Consider the following 24954-nt stretch of genomic DNA (forward strand, 5'->3'; position numbering starts at 1 on the left):
ACTCACACAATCCAAGGAATGGACTCTGGCTTCTCAGCCTTAGCATCGGCCCCTTCAGTTTATCCATTTGGAGTTTTAGAGAGGACAGTGTTTTTAACATTTAAAATGCATTTCAATGTGAGATCAAGGGGATTACTCCGACTGCAGCTCCCCTCGTCCTGGAGTAAGGAGAGGCTGTGGAAATTTACCACTTTACCCACACTTTAACCATAACCACTTTACATTTTGAAATGAATGACTTTTGCTAGGTGAGTTCTTCCTTGTGCATTACTGCAATTCTAACCAAAAAAATTGTTTTGCCAGTGCAATATCTACACAGGGATGGTTAACAACTTGGTATATCAAGATCATAGATCACATCAGAGACTTATACCAAATCCAGGGATAATTACCTTTCTTTACTTTCTTACTCCTATTGCATGACCTTTAACGGCTAATTGTTCAGGAGAAATTAAAAGATCAAACATCCACAATACCCCAATTCATACGTAATACAGAAGCCAGATTTTTTTTTTTTTAAATGTCAGAGGAAACACAGACTGTGATTCAGCAAATAACAAACATGGGCCTAACTTTAAGTCCCATAGACTTCAAATGGGAAAAAAAAACACTTAAATGTACTAAGTAGAGATGGATTTAGGCATGTGCTCAAGAACTTTGTTGAATTGGGGCCCAGCTGGGGATGTAGGGAGAGATTTTATATACTCTCGTCAAAGGATCTGGCTACATTGCAAAGAAAAACCCTCAGCGCTAAGTCTCAAAGCCTAGGTCAATTGTCTCAGACTTGCAGGGCTCGAGCTGCAGGGCTAAAAATAGCAGTGTAGATGTTTGGGCTTGGACTGGAGGCCCGGTTCTGAAACCCAGCAAGTGGAGAAGGTCTCAGAGCCTGGGCTCCAGCGCATGTGGGAATGGCTACACTGCTATTTTTAGCCCTGCAAGCCTGAGTTAATTGACCAGCGCTCTGAGATTCAGTGCCGTGGGTTTTCTTTGCAGAATAGATAAACCCAAAGTGTTTAGCTTTGTCTTGATTTCATGTTATCAGAGAGAAAGTCTGCATCATGGGGGAAGGTAGCACAGTCTGGCAGTGGGAAGTACAGCTCTCTTATCTAATCGAGTTAGACATTAGCTGTGGGAGTTTGCCCACAATCAGGGGTGCACCAGTTAAACATACAGCGTGATTCTAACCGATGCAAAAAGCTAAAGTTGACATTCTTATCTGGGTTTAAATCAGGCTTACTGAGGTTTAGCTTAAGTTAATTAAGAACAGGTTTAAGCTAACCTGAAATTGTATATTGCAGTGCATAACATCAAGTACCAGAAGTTCCCTTCCACAAGAAATTCCTATATTTAAAAAAGAATAGGTCCAATTTGGAATAGAAATGCAAACTTTTCTACAAACTGAAAATTTGGGGAAAAAATTGTTGACAATATCACTTAATTTCACTTACAATATCAATACAGTGTTTTGATTAATTTCATTTTTCCATATTAAAATGTTAAATATAATATCTACAAAATATTAAATACATAATATTTAAATTAATTGGTGTAGACTATAAAAGTAGAAATGAATCAAATCAACACTGTTGAAACAAAACATTTTGACTTTTCCCCCATCAAAAAAATTGTCATGATCAACACATCCATTTTGACACAATTGCATTTTTCAATGAAAAATTGTTGCCAAATTTTCCAGCCAGCTCTACCCAGCACAACGGGTCCCAGTTCTCTATGCACTACTGTAATACAAACAGGCACAAAATTCTACTGGTTGGAAAAAAAATAATTATGTTAAAAATATAGGGAGATCCCTGCAGTCAAAATATTGCTGATGGGCATTTCTGGTTCACTCACCCAATCCTCCTTTCTAGGAGCACAGTGGAGAGGCTGTACATCTGACAGACCCTTTGTGCACAAACTCCATGGTTTCCACCTGCAAACACCCATTTGTATTGCACAGGTTGGGGGTGTTTCCGGTTTAATAGCCACATGCACCTTCTTACACCTTCCTTTGATACTTTAGCCCTCTACGATTAGTGGAATTTAAACCCTGTCCTTTCCTTTTGGGCGGTGCGTTAGGGATGGCAGATCGGGTCTAAAGCAATGGCTCCATATTTGTACTTCCAGCCAGTATAATCAGTCTAACCTGTACATGTGCCAATATGTGGGAGGTAGGCCTGAACACCCTGGAACTCAGAGGAACTGCTCACCCAGAACTGAATGTGTGGCGTGGGCCCATCTCTGATACACACAGTGAAGCCTTCACTCTGAAACACGCATCCTTGTCAAACCTGACAGCCCAGCAGCATAGCGAATTAGCCTGACTTGAGGACGAAACATACTGTCTTCAACTGCAATGCCCAGACAGTTGATCCAGCACAGCCTGCTCCTACTACCCTCAACGCCACTTTCCCCTGTCCTGTGCCCGACTGTTAACGGCGCAGAATCACACATTCAGTAGCTGAGTGCTGCTGGTTACACAAGGACTCAACATATGCTAGTTAAGCAGGAAGATATACAGCATTCTGGGGCACATCCTGCTGAGAAATATATGCCCCATGCTGACTTTGCAGCAAAGGCGTGGCTGGAGTGATGCCGCAAGGAGGAGATGCTCATAAGGAGGAGACCAGATCCAAGAAGAGGTAAGTAGAAGCCCTGCTCAGCAGCTGTATGTGGGCTAGACAGTAAGGGAGCTCCTGCCACCTTTGAGAGAAAAATGCCAAATGGTTACATAGATTAACAATAATTCTGCTTTGTTCCTCCCTGCTTTTAATGGCTGACCCCTGTTTAATGGCTTCAAGCTCTGCATGGAAGGCTAGGGGTAGGTTGTAAACTTGTGGCACATGCCTCTCTGTGGGACTTTCAAGTTTAATGTCTTCTTTCATTAACTTGGATGTATTAAAGCTTTTAGAGACCATTTCAAGTTGAGTGCTCCCTCTAGGTGATACATTTGATCTACAAAGCCAGCCTGTCCAGTCTCATCTGGAAACTAGGCACAGCTGATTAAAGATCCAGAGTAACTACATATGAAATGTTGCAGGTGTGGCCATTTAATTTTTAATAGTAATACATATGACACCAAGCAAATATTTTAATATACTTGTAACTCCATGCTTACAAAAAACAGTATTAATAGCAAGCAAGTATTCAAGAAACGTTAGTGTTAAGGCTCTACCCTTAACCCTACCCCTTTGCACTAAAATATGACTCCTATGATAAGAGAAAATCAGTCAATAAAGGCTGGTGTGTGTGTGTTTTATAGACTATGATAGTGGAAGTTTCAATATTTCAAGTCTTTAGCCTTGGCTTGCATTTTTTAATCTTAAGAAAGTTATTATGGAAGGAATGGTGGAGGATCACATAGCTGGGGCTGAGCAGTGAGAAGATAGATGGATGGTGTGGGGAAGATCATTGGAAGATCAGCTGTTGAGAGCTCCAAGATAGGGATGGATCCGGAAAGCTTCTGAAAAGTCTGCGATGATGTCACTGATATTCAGACATGAGTAAATGGATTTACTTTACTTTTTTAATGAGGGCTACAAAACAAGCCATGTGTGAATAAAACGAGTTCAGTGGTATTCAGGTGATGGATATTTAGAGCTAAAAGGCCTTAAGAGTCAGATGTTCATAACCACACTAGTTTAGTATCAATATAAAAAAAATGGAATGAAAAAGTTTCACCTTCCTAATGACCAAGTGTTAGGAACTTTAAGACTCCTTACTGACCCAGTTTTTTTCCAACTGGAGCTACTGTAACTCCAGGAGATCTTGATAATAGCTTTCCATGCTTCACAATTAGTGACACTCACCCAAGATCCCTTAATTAAGCCTCCCCATTTTACAGATGGGGAAAGTGAGTCCCACAGAGGTGAAGTGACTGGTCCCAGGGCAGACAGACCCTGGAGCAAAACTACTATCTGAAACTCCCAAAAGGGCCTGGGAGCCCACACCCAATGTTCAGTCCCATATTCATCCCTGCTGTAACCCCACTGAAGCAAGTGATGAATTTAGCACCACAAATCCACCAGCTGGGCTCTGAGCTACTGGAGGTTGCAGGGGTTCACTGTGACAGTCTAGTTTCTAATATTTGCTGGATCATGTGAGGAACAGTAGCCGTAACTATTTGTACTGTGGTAGAACCCAAAGCCCATAGTCAGGACTGGGGGATGGTTGTGCTGGGCGCAGTAAGAAGACAGCGACAATCCTTGCTCTGACGTGCGTACACTAACCCGAGAGATTTCAGTTCAGCCTCCCGAGGGAGGCTGCCTCACAAAACTACTGTACATTTTGCCCTCCTGCTACACACGCCATGGCCCAGCTGGAGAATGACAGAAGCTAACTTCCTGGGCTGTCAAGCCAGCACCTAATCGTCTGCACTACATTCATGGCAGTATATTTAAGGCACATAGAGTCCATTAATCTAAGCAGTGGGGTTTGTCTGAATGGTGTAATTCTCTGCCCACAAAAATCCACTTTAGCATATTAGCCATTCTGCTGCACAATCTCCTGCAATCCCCACCAAAAAATCCATCAGTTGTTCAAAGTTCTTCAGCTACTAAGTCTGATCAGTTCCAAGAGCACCATCAATCGGCACAGACAAACAGTATGCTTCTAAGGTCAGCTCGCTATAAAACTAGCCACAAAGCATGGTTGAAGGGGAAGGTGGAGGACTATCACTTTTCTGATGGTAGTTTAAAGTAGGTGCTGTGTGGTTAAAATGTGCTTTCATTGAGTTAACTCCCCATTTTAAAAAAGGGAGCTTAAAAAAAAAGTGGATTTGTGCATGTAGCTAAAGTTGGAACACTTGAGCTTTGTAGCCTCTGGGTTTTCAAACACCCACCTCTTAAGCACTTCCTTGCTGGCACCACCCTCCCTTTGAACTTTGATAGAGGACTGAACATGATTTTACTGATGTGCTTACCAGCTAAGAAATATAAAATGGGAACAAAGCCAAACTTGCTGGAGAAATTTCTTGGCTTACGTTCTTAAGACTAAAAAAGCAACAGCTCTAAAATAGCTCATGATTGTCTGAAAGGCTATGCAATTTACACTAGTGCCACCAAAATCCATGGGCCCCTCAAGTGCATTTTTAACACTTTTATAAAACAGAAGAGAGCACTGGTTTCCCTTGTGTTAATCCCTTCCCCTGAGGTTTGCTGCCTACGCACAGAGTCCCATGGACTCAGCAGAAAGTTGTCAACCTACTGTGTAAAGCGCTGTTTATGTGGTTCTTCTCTGAACTTTGCTTGGCTAGAAGTTTTCCCCACAGTCCTTTAACTCCCCAAAGGGCAGCCTCAAAAGAAAAGACCCGCCCCAGCCCTGGGTACTTTCCAGCGTGCAAAGACTCTGCTACATACTGTGACAACTCCTCTAATTCTTGCCCTGAATCTCAGGGAGTTGATGCACATCTCAGCCATCCCACAGAGCAAGGTTTTATACCCACTCAAAATAAATACATGGCTTCCGAGCATGCCTCAGGAGCTACACACTAGGCGGCAACGTATTAGCTGCTAAGCCAGCTGTCATTTCAATGTTTCCAGGAGCTTTGTTTTGGCTGGAATGGGGAGGGCTGACCGTGCACTTACAAAATGCTTGTCAAAGCTGTGCCAAGAGGACTTTTTCCCATCGCTTTAAACTACACTGGGGTTCTCAAACTTCATTGCTCCGTGACCCTCTTCTAACAAAAATTACTACACAACTCCAGGAGTGAGGACCAAAGTCCTGCTGCCCGGCTAGGGATGGGGGGGCAAAGCCAAAGGGCTTCAGCCCCAGGCAGGGGGCCTGGAACCTGAGCCCTGCCGTCCAGGGCAGAAGCCCTCGGACTTTGGCCCTGGGCAGTGGGGTTCGGGCTTCGGTCCTGGGCCCCAGCAAGTCTAACGCCAGCCCTGGTAACCCCATTAAAACGGGGTCATGACCCCCAGTTTGATAACCACTGAACTACACGGTCTCAAGACCAGCCTGTGCACTGGGCAATTCTACTGAGAAAAGCAAGTCCCGCTTCTCCTAGCGAATGAATCAATATAAACAAATAACTTACTCGATACCAGCATTTCAAGGAAAAAATGTTCTCAGCGAAAGCCAGTATGAATCAAATTCCCTTCGGTGGGAAAGACGGGGGTGGGAGAGGAAAAGGATAGTATTAAGCAGGGCTGGCTGGAAAACAGTAATTGTGCTTCATGAAGAATTTCAAGGTTTAAAGTAGCCTCTTTGAATTTTTTAATGAAAATACACCAGAGATCCAGACTAGCCAAAGTGGTTAGGTCAATCACTGGGTATGTCAGAGAGACAGGTTCAAGTGCAGCTTTGCAGCAATGCTTTTCCATCACAGAGCTCTCTAAATCAGGTAGAGCAGGGACTTGAACCGGGGACTCCTGCATCACAGGCATGTGCTCTAAGCATTTGGCTGTAGAACGAGAGAGGAGGGAATCAGACATTTGCACTCTTGTTCCTACGCACACAGGCATGTATGTTTCAGCTTTGATGAACCAGCATATTCTAGAATTACATTTCATCAGACTGTTCCCATCATTCCTACGTACTACAGCCCACACAAAGAACTAGGTTACAGAGTAAGGTTGCAAACATTCAAGAAATTAGGAAGTGCCAGAATTAAAGATGTCTGTGCAACCTTCATTTGCCCTGATGGCATTTCCTAGCTTTGAGTGCTTAACTTTGCAATTTAATAAGGTTCTTTTAATAGAACGTTGTGTGTCATTTTCCAACTTTTTTAAAAAAGCAAACTGGAAAAAACCCAGAAATTCCTTGATGTGGTCTCCAAGTGACACCCACATGGGTCATCAGCAGGGGTGGAAGCTCTAGATCGACCACACAGAGCTCTATCACTGGAGCTAACAGAGTAACTGATAGCCGCAGGATGTTATCATCCCCGATGAGGGCTGGCATGAGAAGGGGACGGAGAACACACTGTGCCACTGGGGTTCACAGAGACTTACCGACGGCAGAGGAATGGTGAGACTCAGGAAGCTTGGATTGGGGTCTGGATGGGAGTGTGCTCCAGCGGTCCCAGAAGTTTTAACCCATTCCTTCCAAGTGTGACCCCTGCTACCCCATCCCCTCCAACCTGTCTTGTCCCAGTTCCATACCCCTGGCTCCTCATCCCACTCCAATTCTCAAGTAGCTAATCCCAATCTCTACTCCACAAGATTCTCATCCCAGTCCCCATCTCTTTACACAGCAAGGTCACTCCTTCAGGACTCCCCCTCCCAAGCTCCCCCCCCAGCCAGTTCCAGTCTCCCACACCCCAACTCCAGTTTCTCTCCCACCCACTTTGCCAGCCTCCAGTTTGCATCTCCTCCAGATTTTCATGGGAAAGGCAAGAGGCACACCCCTGGCACAAAGGCTACCCCCTGCCAAATTTCAAGACCCTGCTCCAAAGAATGGGGGCACTAGAGCTTCTCAAAGAAAAGGTCGCCAGAGTTGGTTTTAATATGGGTAAGACAATGAATTTTTCTCGGAAACGGCGGAAACTTTTTGGCTGAAATTTCCTCTACCCCCCCCAAAAACAACAAAAACCCCAGCCTAAGGCAGACACTTGGATTAGAAAAGCTGGTAGATCAAGGGAATTTGTTACCATATCAATAAAATAAGTTTTTTAAACTACCAAAAAAACACATTTCTTATAAAAACGTTCAAAACGTAAAACACTACACACAACCCTAGTATTTGGGACATCACCTGACTATGTACTTCTAACCGGCCCTCAGGCCTCTGAACCACGACATGTAATGTTAGCCTGGCAGTGCAGCAAATCGCTCCTGAAAATACTTAAGCATGGGGGGGAAGCTTCAATCCACCAGGACTACTCATATACATAAATTTAAGCCCATGCTTAAGTGCTTGCAGGATTGATGGGATCTAGTTATCATCTGCTTATCACAGGGATTCCTCAGCTGTAAACTGATACTGACCTCCACTTTGAGTTCTACTGATGAGAAGCGTTCAACAACAGCGAGGTATTATTAGCGTTAATGCTGCCAACTAAGTGATACTGGAGAATGGAGACGCAATCACGGACAATTTCAAATCAGTTTTATTTTCTTAAATCAGTGTTTTACAATTTAAAGCCAAAAAAAAGTCACACAAAACACAAATTAAAAAAAAAGTTGACAATCAAGCATTAACTTATAAAGAAGATCATCATAAACTTTCTCACAAACCTGAAGATACGTGTTATTAGATTGAGGTTTCTTGAAATCTATTTAAGACACTACGTACAAACGCTGCAACAAGTAACAAACCCATAATGATAGTGAATAGTCTACACTAGCAACTTCAAATTTTCTTTTGTTTTTTGCATTCCTTATTGTCTACAAAGCAATAAATACTATTTTTACCAAAAAAAAAGTTGGTTTCACGCTACATGCATTTAGATAATAAAGTCACCAAAGTGATGGCAAAAGAAATCACCTGTCTTTTTTGTTTTGTCTTTTTCTCGTTGTTTATTTTTTAAATCCAAGCACAGTGGCTAAGTTTCAAGTATTGAGAAAATATATGTAATATGTACACACACACACACACACGCACAAATATATTTATTTATATATTGGTTGAAGATCTGTAAACCACTTTTTTTTGGAGCAATATATATTTATATAAGTTGAATGTGGACAAATTTGATACATTCAAGTAATTAAGTACAGCTGGAAGGTTAGTGCTGAGCTTGCCATGTTCATGGATCGGTACACCTGTGGCATAAACACAAATCCTGGGATGCAACTGACTAATACTTGGGAATAAGCTATTAAGTTTGTGGGCTATCCATGGCATTCAGTGTGAAAAGCACGTGTCTGCTGGGAAGTTTGTTCTGGCTTGCTGTTTCCAAGCTGCATCCAGGTTAATGTATTGCACTTGTAGCATTGCCTATTGCAGGACTGGTGGCGATCCTTTCCGAAGTGGTCTGCTTCTTGCTTAACATCTCCAACCACAGGTTTGTTTTTATTTTAGGCATAGGCGCACACAGCCACAGCAACAGCAAGCTGTGAAAGAATGAAGCAATGAAGGCCTGATACTGAAGTGACATCATGTAATCAAACTCCCCTGGAGAGGGGCGGGAGTTTATTTGCTTTTGTGTTCTGCCACCAGAAGCGTCCATGTTGCCACAGATGAAGCTGGTTCACATGTCAGAGTTGTTCCTTGCATAATATTTTGTCCAAAGAGTGTCATACAAAAACGTGCAAAAAATTACAGTGGCAGAGAGAGAGAGAGAAGTAATGAAGATTTAACCACCATGTGCAAAATGTTATTAGATCCCAAAAGCTAAGCCCAAGGTTAGCATTTCTCCCACAGAGGTTACTTTTTCCACTCAGCGCTAAGAAATACTGCCATGACTCTGATAAATTAAAACACACACACACACACACACACACACACAGGCAGCCAGTCCCCCCCACACACTCGCAGCATCTAAGCCTCAACCGCCTACACCCACAGGCCTGGTCTGGCTACACAGTCTCTGAAATAGAAATGCTGAAGGTAACTGAACACTAAAAGGGTTGGTTGGTTTGTTTTATAAAAATTAAGCAGCAAAACAATAAAAAAATGCATTTTCAGTTGTAAATATGCAAGATCTCAATGTCTGTTCTTGAGCTCTTAAAAACCATGGAGCTTTGTACGGACGGTCCTTAAAAAGAACATTTAAATAAAAAAAACCTCTTGGTACTGCAGGATTTCAAGTCAGCTTTGCCTGGCACGGAGGGGAACAGCATGTGGACCGTGGACTGCTGTTTGCTGCACATGCCCAAGATACAGTACAGTTAAATACAGACAGTGACACACACTCGATATATCGATACATATTCGCCTTGAGGAATATGTATTAATATAGATACACAAACGTAGTGCAATAGAACAGCGAGGAACAAAAGAACAGCATTCCCAGCAGTCGTGACGGTCCGGGGTCACCGTGTGATGCAAAGTCAACTTGTCAAAGTTCCCATAGTGTGTAAAGTGCTTCTTTGATTCACAAAGTTAGTGTTTTTGGAGGGCAGTGGGGGAAAGGGTTATCTAACCAACAGCTGAAAGTAGGACAGCATGGGCGTGGATATGTACTGATGGGCCAAGTTGTGCAGTCAAGGGTCTAGGATACTGACCCCCACGGGGGAAAAACCATCAGGGCTTCTTGTAATGCTAGAGTTGTTTTTAAATATATACACACACAACTTTCTTGTCCTTTGTTGCTCCCCGTCCAGGTAGGGATGTGACCTGCCTCCTCACGCTGGTACAAGGGAGCCTCCTCAGTGGCAACGCTGTTCCAGGATTGCTCAGGAAGTCTTTCGGAAGGTTGCAGCTGTCTTCAGCAACGCTCCAGGAAAAGAGATCCAGCTTCCCCACGGTACTCCTCTCCCCCACACAGGAAGTGCTCCGTGGCATGACATATACAAGAAGGTGAGAATGGAGATGGGGCAGGGGAAAGGAGCAGCTGCAGGTCAACAGCAAGTTCCTGAGTGCTTGGCTATCAGCGGGAACGGGGAAAGTATGCAACTGGCCTTGAATTCTACCCTTCTCAATTCACTGAACAGTCCTCCTGAAAGTTCCTGCTAACGGTTTCAGCACATCCACTGCCAGCAATGGATGCAGCACTAAAATACTCCAGCTCTGAGCAGGAGGGCAAGGCAGCAGCCTTGTCCTTTGAAGTGGAAGTGGGAGGAAGGGAATTCTATCCTTCGCCCGCTCCACCAAGAGAGGGAAAAACCCTGCATCTCTCCTATGTCTTCCCTCAGTCTATATGGAGGGAAAGTGCTTGCAATCACTGCTGTCATATGTCCCCCAAAAGAGAATCCAAATCCCTACTGCGGAAAACCTTCCTGACGACTACAAATAAGATCAAGCAGTTTGTCTTGCAGGTTTCCCACAGCCAGGCTCCTTCTCCACCACTGCAGCAGGCCATCGGAAACTGAAGGTGATTGGCTGGCGTGAGATTCGTGGCAAGCAGCACTTTTAAAATCACGCACAGATCCCCGATAACAGAGCCGACAACCGGCGTTCAATACACATCTTACCTGTCAGAGAGAAAGGACACAGGAAATCAGTCTCTTGCCCTCCAGCAATATTAAAGCTAACAAAATAAGCAGGAGACATACAGGATCAGCTCCTCAGCCAATGTTAATGGATGCAGCTCTGTTAAGTCAATGGAGTTACACCCATTTACACCAGCTGAGTACCTGACTCAAAACATCCTCATGCATAGAGGAGCATGAGAAGTGGGAATCATTAGAGACATCAGAGAACAGTACTTTGGACACTGTTCCTCATTGGGATTTCGAGTTCTTAGCAAGAAAGGTCTCTAATTTGCCTCTAAAATCAGTGGGGTTGTAGCTATTTAAACCAAGGAAATGGTTTACGCCAGTAGTGAAGATGGCTCAAGATCTCAATAATATTTCCCAATCTTGGACACAAAGAAATCAGGGTCTGATCAGATTGTTACATAGGCAGGAAGTTCAAAGTTAGGTGGGATTAATTCCTAAAGCTTCAGGCTCAAGATTCTGAATTCCTGATGTAAATAATTAATACCAGTAGGTGTGTGTAGCTGGGATGTACACTGGGATCTAAAATACAGCCTGTCACGCTACAACAAGACACACGCAAGAGAGACTGTCTCATTCAGGAAGCTGTGAAACAAACTGGGTTAAAGAACATATGCAGTGTTGTTATAGCTGTGTTGGTCCCAGGATATAAGAGAGACAAGGTGGGTGAGGTAATATTTTTTATTTGACCTATTTTTGTTGATGAGAGAGAGAGACAAGCTTTCTAGGACTATGTCTACATCACAAATTACTTCGGTATAACATATGTTGCTCAGGGGTGCAAAGAATCCACTCCCCTGAGCAACGTAAGTTACACCATCCTAAGTGCCGGTGTAGACAGGGTTCCGTCGGCAGGAGAGCTTCTCCCGCCGACAGCTTTAGCTACCGCCTCTCCCATCAGTTTAGAGCATCTTCATCAGAAGCACTACAGTGGCGCAGCAGCATCGGTGCAACTGTGTCTCTGTAACTGACATAGCGTAGACAAAGCCTCAGTTAAAAAAAGTCTGTGACTAGATCTCTGTCGGGGAGAGGTGTCTTTCAGGTGGATTAGCCAGCGAGCTCTCTCTCTGAATAAGTGAGACACTTGAGACTGATGAGAAGTGTCTGCAATAGAAACGACATAGCATTCCTTAATAATCCAGTCAGTGCCTACCAGGCACTGTTAAAGCAGCAGTCCCCCCCGCCTTTATTAACACTTCAGATCAGCTGTTAAAGTTTGATCATTACTGGTATTATTTAATTGACTTATTAATAAGTATTATACATACTGTATTATTTAACTGATTGCAGGCTGGAATTCTCTTCTTTCATAAGGTACCCAGTGTCACTGAACACCTAGGTGCTGATTAGGACAATGGCCCCGCCCCTGCTGAGGAACAGGTGCAATCTAACTGGCAATTTTTGTGCCTCCAGGGGAAAAGTATAGTTGGTGGCTGTGTAATTCCCCCACCGGGAAGCCAGCCAGCTAGACAGCGATAATGGTTTTGCCATTGCAGTTACGTTGCCAGATTTAGCTCAGCCAGAATTGCATTTAACCCACTCTCTTGCTTTTTGACATGATGCTAATTAGACTTTCCCTGCTGCCCTGGCGTGCGCAGGCAGGTTCTGTAACTGAGCCATACTGACCAAGGGCAGAGAGCACGGGCTCTGTGTCCACGCTAGCTCAGTGCTCTCAGAATGACACACAACACTCGTGACAGCATGGGGTCGAAGCAGTGGGACAGAGTGTCCACTCACAAGGACAGAGGATGGGTGCTAACTGGGAGGGATCTGTTTGTCTTAGGGTGGGAAAACTAAGAGGGCTGGTTTGTTCTCTGAACGGTACAAAGAGACGGGAGACGAGAGGAAGGTGCATAAGGAGGGGTCGCAAGGAGGTAGGAGTTCAGGTTTCAGCATCGACTGCTGATGAACAAAACCTTCCTGCCATGGTCTCAGCCATTTTGGGCTCTGTGGTTAACGGAGGGGAGGGAGGATTTGATAAAGGGTTTGCAAGCTGACACAGGATATATCTACTCTGCAGTCGGAGGTCTGGTCGCAGCATAGGTGCTGCGTCATTACTGCTGCTTTTAGCGGCACTAGCGTGATCAAAGCTAGCTTGGGTATAACCTACACGAGCTGCAATCACACCTTTGCCTGCAGGGGGGACGTACCCTTAGACGTGCATTCGGAAGAGCTGCCACAGCCCTGATTGTGTCACACAACAGCGACTGCCGCTTTGCTTTCCCGAGTGACCAGACTAACAGTCCCAGCTGGGAACCAAACCCACACCTTCACTTCTGCCAAACCCACTGCCCTGAGCCAGCTCCTTTACACAGCACAAGGTTGCATTACAGCCCTAGCAATCTCTCTGCCAGGGCTGCTCCCACAGGATCAGGTCCTTACGGCAGCATCCTGCCACTCTGCAAGCAGGAGGCAGGTAGCTGAGCACTGAAGGAGTTATTCCAAACAAAGACATTTTTGGTGCATCCATAAGAACTTAGCCCTGGTGGAAGGAACCCTGGAGACAGACCCTGGATCCACAGATGGAAAAATATTTGGGGCTCTAGTAAGAAACTCAGTGCCCAGCTGCTCACATTTATTGATGTTCTCGATGTCCCCCTGCTCCGTTATGATGTTCAAGAGCCCCTCCATCAGCAGCAGAGCCTTCTGGTACCTCTGTGCACAGTCCTCCCTGTGATGGAACATCTCGTCCAGGGCTGCAGACTGTACCTGTGTGCAAACCCCGCCCAGTTATTTCATGCAGCAGGTACAGGGGCAGTATTGCCACGGAGGCTGCACCGTCAAGCCACGCTCAGCAGCACGCCCACCGAGAGCCGGGCGCCGTTTAATAATTGTTTATTCACCCTAAAACGCTGTTTCAGTCAATCCAAAACCATCCACGAATTTGTGCCGAGTTTGCCAAATAGTTTCAAGGGGACTGAAAAATCGAAATGGCCCAATGGTGTCAAAAGGAAATGTTTTGTTTCAACGTTACCAACACATTTCGGGCCGGAGCTACAAAACGGCCGGGAAAGGAGGAGGAGGAAATGATGGGGACAGCACAGTCCACAGTGGCAATTCAGAGCCACAACGAACAGCCACTGGGCCAGCGAAAGAGAGTAAGAACGACTCTATAGCCCTGTGGTTACAGCACCCACCTAGGATGTAGGAGACCCACATTCAAGTTCCTGCTGCAATAACTATTTAATGTTTTTTATAAAAAGTGGAACAGCTTCTCCAGGAGAGAGAGAGATGCCTGCCTCAGAATACCCCATGGCCCAGTGGCTTGGATACTCCCCCTGGAATGGGGGAGATGCAAGTTCAGGTCCCTTCTCCACATCAGGCAGAGAGGGGAATTGATCCTCAGTCTTCTCACATCCCAGGCGAGTGCCCTAACCACTGGGCAAAAAGCAGGGCACCATCTCCACTCTGTGCCTAGACCTCCTTTGTTTTTGTTCAAATGTCCCAGCTCAAAATGAGGAATTTCAAGTCAGGGTCAAACGAAATGTTTCAGTCAACTCAACTCTAAACGTTTTCTGACTTTTCAATTCGCTAAATATTTGTTTTTGGTTTACCTCAAAATGAAACATTTGTCAGATTTTTTTGAATTGCCAGCAACTGAAAAAATCCATTATTCACCCAGCGCTACATACGTCCCTTCCCAGCCCTCCAACGTGCAATGAGCCAGGCGTGAAAACTACCTGCCCGCACCCTGTGTGTGAGCTGTGACCAATCATGCTAAGCCACGATGCATGCTGGACACCGCTCCTACAGGGCTTTGAGATCTTTACCATCTGCACGGCGTAGCTGAAAATGAGCTTCTCTGCTGTGATGCTGTTGATCCGATCCATGAGCTTCTGTTTATCCAAGAAGAATCTCTGGAGTCTCATGTTCAGAGAGTGGCAGGCTGACACGCTGGATTTATAAAGTTCGTTCAGCTTCTTCACAACTAGAGCAAAAGAAACAAAATGTTCGTCTCATCTTCCTGCTTTGTCTCTTTCACCTACTCCCCACGCTCCAGACCTTGGAGGAGTGTCTCAAAGGTGCTTTGTTTAAGGCAAAGCTTCAGCCATTCAGTAGCATACAGACTGTGACATACCCGTCACTATCATGGGCTTTGACTTGGCCTTGTGCAGTAGCTTTAAGGCTCGGATATGGAGATACCCACAGATGCTTCTACTTCCCCTGCCACCAGATCTAGTTTTGTTTCTTTTAGCTGAAACAAGGTTCAGGCAGTTCAGTGTGTGCACTTTGCCTCACATGCCACTGGGAACAGCAAACACTCCAGAAACAGAGCCTCTCTGATCTGATGGCTGGCGGCGTGATGCCAACTTGCCTCACCTATGGTAGCCGATGGAGCCTACAATGCCAAGAGCGGGCGAAGCAATGGAGAGGAGCAGGGATAGATCAATTATTTGCTGGGCAGCACTTTGCTGCCCTGCCAGGTGAATGTACAAGGACACCTGACCTCCCTTCCTGCAGGGCAGCTAGGATTTTAAGGCTCCAGAACTGTGGGATGGAGAAGAGCAAGAAGAATTTATGTAAACGTTACTGTACGTGGCCAGCAACAACAATCCAAAAGGATGTTCAACAAAGCAAGAGATGAGCCACTTTTAGTAGCTCGGATACAATACTGAACCAGGAGATTTTTCAAAGGCACACAGGTCTAACTTGCAGAGCTAATGGGACTTGGTGCCTTTGAAGGTCTCCCCCTAATGCATTCAACTTTACATGTTAAAAAGGGAGTGTTCATCACAAAGTACCGCCAGTGCCTTTCAAACGGCTCTCGCTTCCTCATTTACTTTAAGACCCTGAATTCTAAGCAGTGCTTCATGGGGAGAGAAGGAAGAATGGAATAGCTTGCCTAATTCCCAGTGCATTTTGGTGAAGGCGCAGCTATAGATCTAGAGGCTACGATCCGCAAGGTACGCAACAAGCATCTGGGAAAAGAGAGGTTCAGACTTCTCTATAAATGCTCAGAACAATTTGTTATTCAGGCTACAAGGACAGCCGTAGCTTTGGCTGGCCATGGCTTCTGCAAACTCATTCATTCTCCCTGAATATGCTCTACTTCAGAGTTCGGAGACTAGTCTCAGAAGCTCATCCTCGGTTCTTAGAGAGCCCGGTGGGTGAACTGAGTGGCACCAGTCAGTGTACATAACGTACAGCGGATTTGGGACTTGGAAAGTTTCAGCCTCTGCCATCTTCTCTTTCAATGGGGAAGTTAGAATCAGTTACAGAAAACCCACGAAGTGGAGTAAAATTCCAGCCACCGGGATTTACTGGTGCAGTATTTCCTTTGGCAACCGCCTCATGCCTGAACAAAACACAGTGCAGCTAGAGTCACTGAGTGGGGGGAGCCGAGCGTTACTGTGGGGAAACTGCTCTGCAAAGGCTAATTTGCCTCCAGAGGCTTTCTGAACCTTTCAGCCACTGAACAGGAGAAAGTTTTCTCGTGGCAAGGAGGAGACGTAGCGGCAGGACTGTCCATTGACACGAGTGGAAATTGTGTAGCTAAGTCCCAGCATTGGCCACTGCAGAAAGAGAGGGTGTGCAGTTATTGACACCACACCCCCTAATGCAGAGAGGTGATTTTCAAAGGCACAAAGCACAGTTAGATGGCAGCCAATGGGAGATGGGCGTCTAATTGCCCTTGGTGCCTTTGAAAGACTCCCCCAATAGCGTTCCAGTGCTAAGACAAAAACCCAGCCATTAGTTTTGTACTGAATAGTGGCTACCTTGTGCGATGACAGAGACACATAATACATCAGAATCAATGGAAGGCCATAACAGGCTGATAAATAAATGGCTTCCTGCATTGCCATTGGGTATTGTTACTTCCTGTTTTTTTGTTTCTTTCACTTGAAAGTCACGATTGCCAAGAAATGACTCAACTTGTCAAGTAAGCACATATTACAAATACATACAGCATGTAATTAAGTTGCACCCCCCATCATGTATAATTAAGCCCCTGTGTATAGAGACATGCTGAGATATTCAGATCAGATGCTTTCTCTCTAACTGGCTGTGAGGATTCATACAGTGGCACAAGCGAGAACCTGGGTTCCTGCATAAACTGAATGTCACGCGAGGAGAATGAGGTGTATGAAAAGCATCCCTGAGGAGGCCAGCAATGCCAGAAGGTTCATGTGCTCCTCTTCCATGCCACCGGGCAGGGGGCGGACAACTTTGCAAACAGAATGTCATACTTGGGAGAAGGTGGGGGAGAGACAAGGCAGGCTGCTGGCACAGAGTGGGGGGGGGTGTGCGCGCTGGCAGAGGGTGGCAGCGTGTAAGGAAACTGCCAGCACAGGTGGGTGGAGAGGGGCAGAGGAGTGTGAGGAAGGCTGACTACATGCATCAGTGGCGCTCACTATTGAGTGTGAGGCCACTAGCTGAGTTCAGTGGCAATGGCTCAAATATGTGGATAGGGGAAGGGGCATGCATGTGCACGCATGTGTAAAAGCTGATCCTCCAGGAGCTCCGAAGAGGAGGCAGCTGGTTATCCACGCAAATGATCCCAGACAGCTTGCACTGTGTTCATCCAGGGCACTCAGTATATAATATAGAGGGTCAGCACTAGTTAGCAGGATGAACTCAGCACTCTGCTTCTCACTCTGCTCTTACTGCTGAAGTCTCAGGGCAATGCAGCGGGGGGTGTGTGGCCTTTGGGGGTAGAGCAGCCTCATTCCAAGTGCCTTTCCACAGCTTCAGCATTCCAGACGCATCCCTTGTACTTGTGCCCAGGGGCCCTTACCTTGTTTGACAGTGGAGGAGAGGCACAGCTTGCCTGCCTTGATCTGTTCTATGGCTGTCTGCAGGCCCGAGGACAGCAGCTCTGCTACTTTCAGGTACAGTACCAGCTGCTCTGCATAGCTGCAAAGGAAGTACATTTCAGTGCAAGCAGATCAATGGGCTGGTCCGAGTATTTATAGCACGACCTCTACAATAAAAGTGTCCCAGAGTGCTTTCTAAATGCACACAGCAGGTACATGGCAGAGGGAAGCAATGCACAGCAGTAGGGTAGTTTTGGGAAAAGACCAAGGTATCCTGGCTTCTCCCCGGGCCTTACCTCCATTCCCTGCTGAGAAGGCTGATCTGGTCAGCCACCACACTCTCCTGAAGATGATACTCGGAGGCCACCAAGCTGCTCATCTCGCTGGTGCTCCCTTTGATGGTGGCAATTTCCATCACGTAGTGGACGAAGGCAAGCATGAAGCGCAAGCTGCGCAGGGTATCCGTGTGCTCTTGCTGGAGAAGGAAACACCAACACAGAGGTTACGTGTAGGATGCAGCATGTGAGGGAGGCAGGGCACATTGGCAACAGTGGCAGCGCACGGAGGACTCATCCCTGGGTTATGAAAGCAGAAGCTGAGGATGTAATTCTAACAAGGAGTTGTTATTGTATCTGGGCATGAAATCCCTGAACTCGGACCCAAGCCCAGACACCAATCCTTTTCCTTCACAGATTAACGGAGCACAGCTTCAGGCCACCAGTTTACAAGCAGTTCTCCACAGAAGTTGAGCTGACACTGTCACGGAACTGACTTCTCCAGAGTTGCTTCCTGTTTCAGGTCAGGAGTGAGACATGCTGACAGGGCATGGTGGGCAAGCTTGTCCCGCAGCTACCTGAGCATCTGTTCTGTGGGTGAACCGTGGCCTTTGGCCTCCTGGCTCTCAATCCAGCACCTTGAGCTACGAAGCATCTTCACTTAATAGGGGGAAGAAACCCCACAGCAATGGGCTCAGCTCAAAGGGGCACTTCCCCATTTCATGTGGAGTTTTACTGAATAAACCCCACCCAGTATAGCCTGAAGGCTAACTACTCATAGGACCTACAGTAACTATTGGCTCTTTGAGCTGACTATAAAACTTGTTAGAACTTCTTGTGGAACTCCCTTTTTGGTATTTTCTATCAAAATGATCGGAAGAGCTAGCAGGTCTATCATGCATTCAACGGATGCATGCAGTGTCATAGTTGCGTGGATCCCAGGATATTAGAGAGACAAGGTGGGGGGGGGGGCTATAAAAGACATTACCTCACCCACCTTGGCTCTCTATTCATACAGTGGGTCAGTCCTTTTCTCAAAGCGGCAGGTTAACACCCTTTAGTCTAGGAGTTATGGGAGAAATACATCCCTCACATTGAGCAACCAATTATATAGATTTCTTCATTCATTCATCAGTTCAGCTTCTTGGTTCATGGGTTTCATAAGTACATGGCCTCCATCGCACCTCAAATCTCTAGTATCTTTACCCTCACAATACCCCTGTGAAATAGGGAAGTACTATTATCTCAATTTTACAGATGGGGAACTGTGGCACAGAAAGATTAAGTGACTTGCCCAAGGTCACATATGATGGAACAGGAATTGAACCCAAGTCTCCCAACTGCCAGGTTAGCACCCTACTCAGTGGACCTTCCTTTCTCTCTACCCATAAAGGGCCTATGGTACTTTCCAGTCCTGCCATCAGTAATCATTCAGAACCTCTCCTGCCCCAGTCCCCAATATGTACTTTGTTTTAGCACTGCACATCAAACTTTTAAATACCGTCCTGAATTTGTTGTGTTTTCCCTAAAGGAACTTTTTCAAAGAAAAAACCATCTACTTACTTTTTACAACTAAACCTGAGATAAATAATAGGTTTCAAAATGCCAACATTTCAGTGTGCTGTAAAAACGTCAGCAGAAAGCATCTGGGTGGAAAATTTGTCAGGTTGGCATTCTGGACAGATCCGCACGGCACAAAAGGGGTTACAAATAAGCCAAAAAAGCTGGGTGCCAGGGAGGTTTTGCAACATGTGAATGGATTATTAAAGCCTGCATTCAGCAGAAATGAGGACCAAACCAAAATGACTCACTGCAGACATCTGAAGCAAAACTGCACAGCATTAACAAGATCAAGCTGACATTTCCTTTGGAAGATTCTGTTCAGGCCTACAGAGGTGTGGCTGCCACATTCCCATGCTTCTGGGGCTCTTAAGGTGGCAGGAAATTTAGTTAACGCCCACACAACATGGATCACATTAATGTTAAAATCTCAGCCCCATAGCTCTGCAGAAACCTTAGCAGATGAAACCAACTCAGTGCATACCTGACAGCTCAAGTCTCATTTCCCTAACTTGATTTTGTAATTTTTTTTTAAAAGGGATCAAACCTTAATTCTTAAACCAACGTGCACAGTATCCCGAGGATGATTTTTTGATATTGGACTTGAGGGCTTGGTTGTAAAGAACCTTCCATAGTCCTACATGAGCTACTGTAAGATTATGAATAAAGATGAAACCATGCCTTAATTCTTCCCCTCTCTCCCCAGCTCCACTGCAAATGGTTAACCTGACTTACATCTCAAATGGGCAGAGGGAGCATTTGCTATGCTTCCCACTCCATTCACTTTGGGGAAAAGAGGGTGTCTGGCTGCCTTTCAACTTGACAAAGATGGTTCAACAGCCTATTTTGTTGGTTCAGAGTCTCTCTCTCTCTCCCCTGCTATCAACACAAGCATCAAGTTTATTTTTTTTTAGGTCCTTTCATTGGAGATTGTATCGCTAACAGAATACCTGGTGCATGCAGAAGATAGTAATGGGAGACATTAAATAGCTCGCTGGCTGCATTCTGGCTAGACATCAGGAGCACTTTTTTTTTTTTTCTTTTTTAAAAGAAACAACCCAGACTTTCTTTACAACCAGCTGATTTTCAGTCAAAGAAGAACATGCAATATTGAGTGCGGTTTCCAACCTTCAATTTCAGCTTTAGAAATGGCAAAATTATACCCTCCATCACACCAGTAACCAGCCACAAGGACTAAAACACTCAGTAACTTTGTTCCCTCCCAGACAAGCAGAACCAATATGCTGAAAGCATTTTTTTACTTATTGAACTTTATGGGCCAGATCTGGTGTAAACTGGCCTTGCTCCCTTGCAGAGGGTCTGACACCATCAGCTGCAAATATCCAAAATTTTAGCTTTTTGGACTTGCTTTTGGTGATTCATCCCCCCCTCCACCCCTCCTTTTCTGTTTTAAGTCCATAGGATGTACCCACCTCCATGAGCGTCTCCTCAGGCAGTTCTGGTGCCTCAAATGTAACTGCCCCTTCCAGATTAGCCGCAATGGGATCCACAAGAGTGTACCGGAGACTAGACAGAGCTTCCATGGCATCCCCACCAGTTCCCACTAGCAAGTGTCTGCCACTGAATGAGCCTCCTGAACTCAGAGAGCTTGAAGAACCCACTGAGAAGAAAAGTACACATGGCAATGACTTAGATATTAATACCAGGCAGAACTGCAGGATAGCCATTGCTTAGATGACGTACAATCCCCTCCACACATAGACACCCTGCCAGGAAGTGGAGTATTGGGTTTCTTGATTAGATGCCTAACAAAGAAAGCAGTAGATCCCATGCAACGTAACTGTGTATGCCACAAGCTTCGAGTCTGTTATTTGCCATCTCTAGTAGTTATGACCCTATGGACAACAGCATGTTACTACCCAGGCTCCTGGTTCATTTGGGTGGAACTGTTCTCTTCCCCCATTTTATAGATGGGGAAGTGAGGTATAGAACAGATTAAGCTGTTCAAGGTTCCACACTGTGGCTGGGCCAGAAACTGAACCCAGGTCTCTTTAGTCCTAGTCCAGTGTCCTATCAACTAGACCACCACCATCCATGTCCCCTCGGGCCAATCATACTCAAGCCCAGAGAGCACCACAGACACATTGTTTACTATAACATTCATCAATAGCAAAAAGACTCTCCAAAGTCACGCAGTTATAATAAGAGAATTAAATATATTCACCATGACCCGCATTGCAGCATATGTCGTCGATGGGGAACATTCTCTTTGAGACACTTGGATTCCAATCCTGGCTGTAATGCGTATCTATCCAGCTATGCAAATTCTGCCAAGATGGGATTCCCTACGGTCACTGAACATCGCGGTTGGAAAAGACAGCCTTTCCCCTCCGGATTCCATCTGCTGCTTTATACAGTCTTCAAAAGGCTCAGCCACAGAATTTGCTGCTGCGTTACTCATGTACAGAGTTGTATGCAGCTTTCTTTCCCTTAAGGCCACCTTTCTTGAGAACTACACCTCAAAGCTTTCAGGGACCCGCAAAGAAGGTCTGAGTATTTCCAGTTCTTTGAGGGGAGGCGAATGGAATAGGCAAAGCTGTATGAATCTCACCTTTAGGGTATCCCCGAATCTGCAGGCCACTGTTTTCAGAAACTTTAATCTGGCCTGTACAATTGCTCTGTTGTTATACTTGTCTAATGACCCTATTTATGGTCACTCCAAACTTGTTATGTGTTGAGGCTGTGTATAGCTTCAGCTTATGTCACACTGCCTCCGAGCCCTCTCCCTCCCAATAATGACAGCCCACTATCCCATTTCTGTACATGAACTAGAAGACATGAAGTAGTTAATAGAGCAGTCACAGCTCTTCAAGCTCAGCTCTTATCCAGTTGCAACATTTAGCAAACTTGTCATAATACACACTGCATGGCCTGCAAGGGAAACGCTTAGGGGTGGCTCAGCATCTTTTCCAGAGGACTCTGAAGGGAATGGAGCCTACGTATGATATACAGAACACTGTCAGCAGGTTAGGAAATGATTCATCTTCATACCCGCTGGTCTCTATAATCAATTTTCATTCTATCCAGGGGATTTTCTGCTCAATGCCAAAAAGCCCACATTTAGGACAGGGACTGAGGGAGAAAGAAAGAGGGCTCTCAGGGTGGACTCCTTAATCAGGTGTTAAAGCCAGTCCTTTAATTAAACTCTACATCTTGACTGAGCAATGCAGAGTCATAATGGTGAGCATAGCAGTTCCCCCAGTTAACTATTAAGCACACAGTCATTTCCTATTGAACATTATTTAGAGGGGATGGACTGACTCAAACGGACACTTGTTCTGATAGGAAAATACTAAAAAAGGGCTATTCCTGAAGTAGAGAGAGAAATAAAGTAACAAATATTTGCATCTCTCTTGATCATCCACAGTCGTCCTCGAAGCAACGGAAAGAGCTTTCAGTGATAACTTGTGTTAGTATTTGCCAGGGTTATAATCTCAATGGCATTCAGGCCAGGAACAAATGCATTCTGCTAAACCTTTCAGTGAAGCCAGTGCTCCCACAACAGAAAGCAAAGTCTGTGGCATGAAGGCCTACGGCCATCATCTTCCAGACAGACCCACCACAGCAGAAGGGTAGGGCCTTTACCTGAAAACATCCTGGTTCTAGTGGTTTGTGGTGGTGTTGTCCCACTTGGAGGGGATCCAACCGTGAAGATCACTGGGGAAGGGCTCAAAGAGCCCCCAGCTCTAGCCCCACAGTATAGGTTTCCTCCATAAGCAGCAGACGGAGCTACAGAGGAAGAGTGAAAAGGAGCAGCTTTTACCAGGATTATTACTCAGAGGGCAGGATTCCTCTCCCCACAACCTCAAGCTGTTCCCACCCGCTCTTTTCAGATTCCACTGCTTCCTTTCCAAGCATCCCGCTAACAAAGGAAAGGACACAGGCTTGCATACAAACAGGGCGCAACCAAGGAGCACCGGCGGCATTATGTGGCCTCACTGCCAACTAGATTGCCAACTCCTGCAGCTCTTCAGAGGAGGACCCCCTTCCACACGCTACTTCCCAGTTGGGAAATGGAGATCATATGTCCCCCTACCTCACAGGGACACGGTGAGGGTGAAGGCACGTTTGAGCTGCACTTTGAAAAGCATCCAATGCTTATTCAATTGTCCCCATTAAAATAGCCATCATAAAAAAGACCTCAGAGATCATAAGTAATAAAGATACCCAACTCTTCCACAGCGCTTTTCATCCCTAGATCTCCAAGTGCTTTACAAAGGAAGAAGGATTATCCCCATTTCAGATACAGCAGTCAGTTCCTGCTCCCAGGCTAGAAGACCAGAGACCTCCCATTCACACAAAGCCCTGGAAAGCAAGAACCGGGCAAGGCCGCATGGCCTCCCCTCATACCTGTGATCTCCATTGGCTTCTCATTATTCAGGCTGTCGTTGCTGCCAGCTTCTGAGATCTGAGCCCCAAAGGCAGCCTTGAGAAGCAGGTCAGTGAGGCGGCCGGTGCTCAGAGATCTAGAGAGAAAATTAAAGGTGAAGCAGGAAGACAAAGACGGTTTCAGGAAGGGCTGAGGTTTCAGTGAACTTCCACTCCCTGATCTGTGCCATTCTGCCTCCCTGCCCATTCTGCACATTGCACAGCAAAGGGCTTAACGCTGAAGCAGCTGTTGGCCTGCAATGCTCTTTACTCCGCTATATCAGAACCGTAGGGGCATCTCCTGCTGGAACAGGGAACGGTTAGCAGCGCAGCTACCTGCATCAACGCCTTTCCTTCGTGGATCTCTCCTTCCCTCAGCATTCACCAATGGAGCTCTGCCACAGAAATGGTTTCCTTCAGACCTCACTCCTTCCTCTGCAGCAAACCCCGCCGCCTCCCCCCCGATAGACAGGCAGAACTGCAACACTCGATATGAGGCTCTTCAGGATGAACCCAGGAGAGAGCTGAGCTCGCACCACAAACGCCACGCTGCTTCAGGAGGATAGTTAGAGAAAACTAATGACAGCACAGTAGGGTTAGGCCCTGAAATGGCCTCAACGGTAGGACGCTGCAGGAACCATTTCCAGATGGAGCAATCAGTGTGTTCGTGCAACTGATGGTAGTCTGGTCTAACTGACCGAGCCTGGATCCCAGCTGGGTGAAGGCTGGGGTCCTAATCCCAGCTCTAATACCAATTCGCTGGGTAAGCCATTCACAATTCTCCCTGGTCTAAATTTTCAGGAGTGCCTGGTGACTGTGGTTGTTTCAGTTTTGGGGCGCCCAACCTGAAACACCTTAAAGGAGCCTGATTTGCAGAGAGTGCGTTTTCATCACTGATTGAAGATCAGGCCCCTTGATACAGCCAAAAATTAG

The 24954-nt window shown here is 45.8% G+C and overlaps 1 protein-coding gene across 5 annotated transcripts in view; it reads right to left on the reverse strand.

Moving 5' to 3' along the window:
* Positions 1-8032: 8032 nt before the first annotated feature.
* ULK1 (unc-51 like autophagy activating kinase 1) overlaps positions 8033-24954 on the reverse strand; it is a 104501-nt gene continuing 87579 nt past the window's right edge. For 3 of the 5 annotated variants that reach the window (XM_043497717.1, XM_043497716.1, XM_038373084.2), the window contains 8 exons: positions 24004-24119; positions 23239-23382; positions 21066-21253; positions 18094-18272; positions 17779-17897; positions 14813-14970; positions 13616-13751; positions 8033-11018 (listed from right to left, as the gene is read on the reverse strand). In XM_043497717.1, coding sequence (XP_043353652.1) covers positions 10963-11018; positions 13616-13751; positions 14813-14970; positions 17779-17897; positions 18094-18272; positions 21066-21253; positions 23239-23382; positions 24004-24119 — 1096 coding nt within the window. In that variant the 3' untranslated portion in view covers positions 8033-10962. Of the gene's footprint in view, positions 11019-11039; positions 12147-13615; positions 13752-14812; positions 14971-17778; positions 17898-18093; positions 18273-21065; positions 21254-23238; positions 23383-24003; positions 24120-24954 lie in introns of those variants that run through there. The other 2 variants (XM_043497718.1, XM_043497719.1) reach the window with 2 other exon arrangements.

This window comes from Dermochelys coriacea, chromosome 15, assembly GCF_009764565.3.
Source record: "Dermochelys coriacea isolate rDerCor1 chromosome 15, rDerCor1.pri.v4, whole genome shotgun sequence".
Classification (NCBI taxonomy): domain Eukaryota; kingdom Metazoa; phylum Chordata; order Testudines; family Dermochelyidae; genus Dermochelys; species Dermochelys coriacea.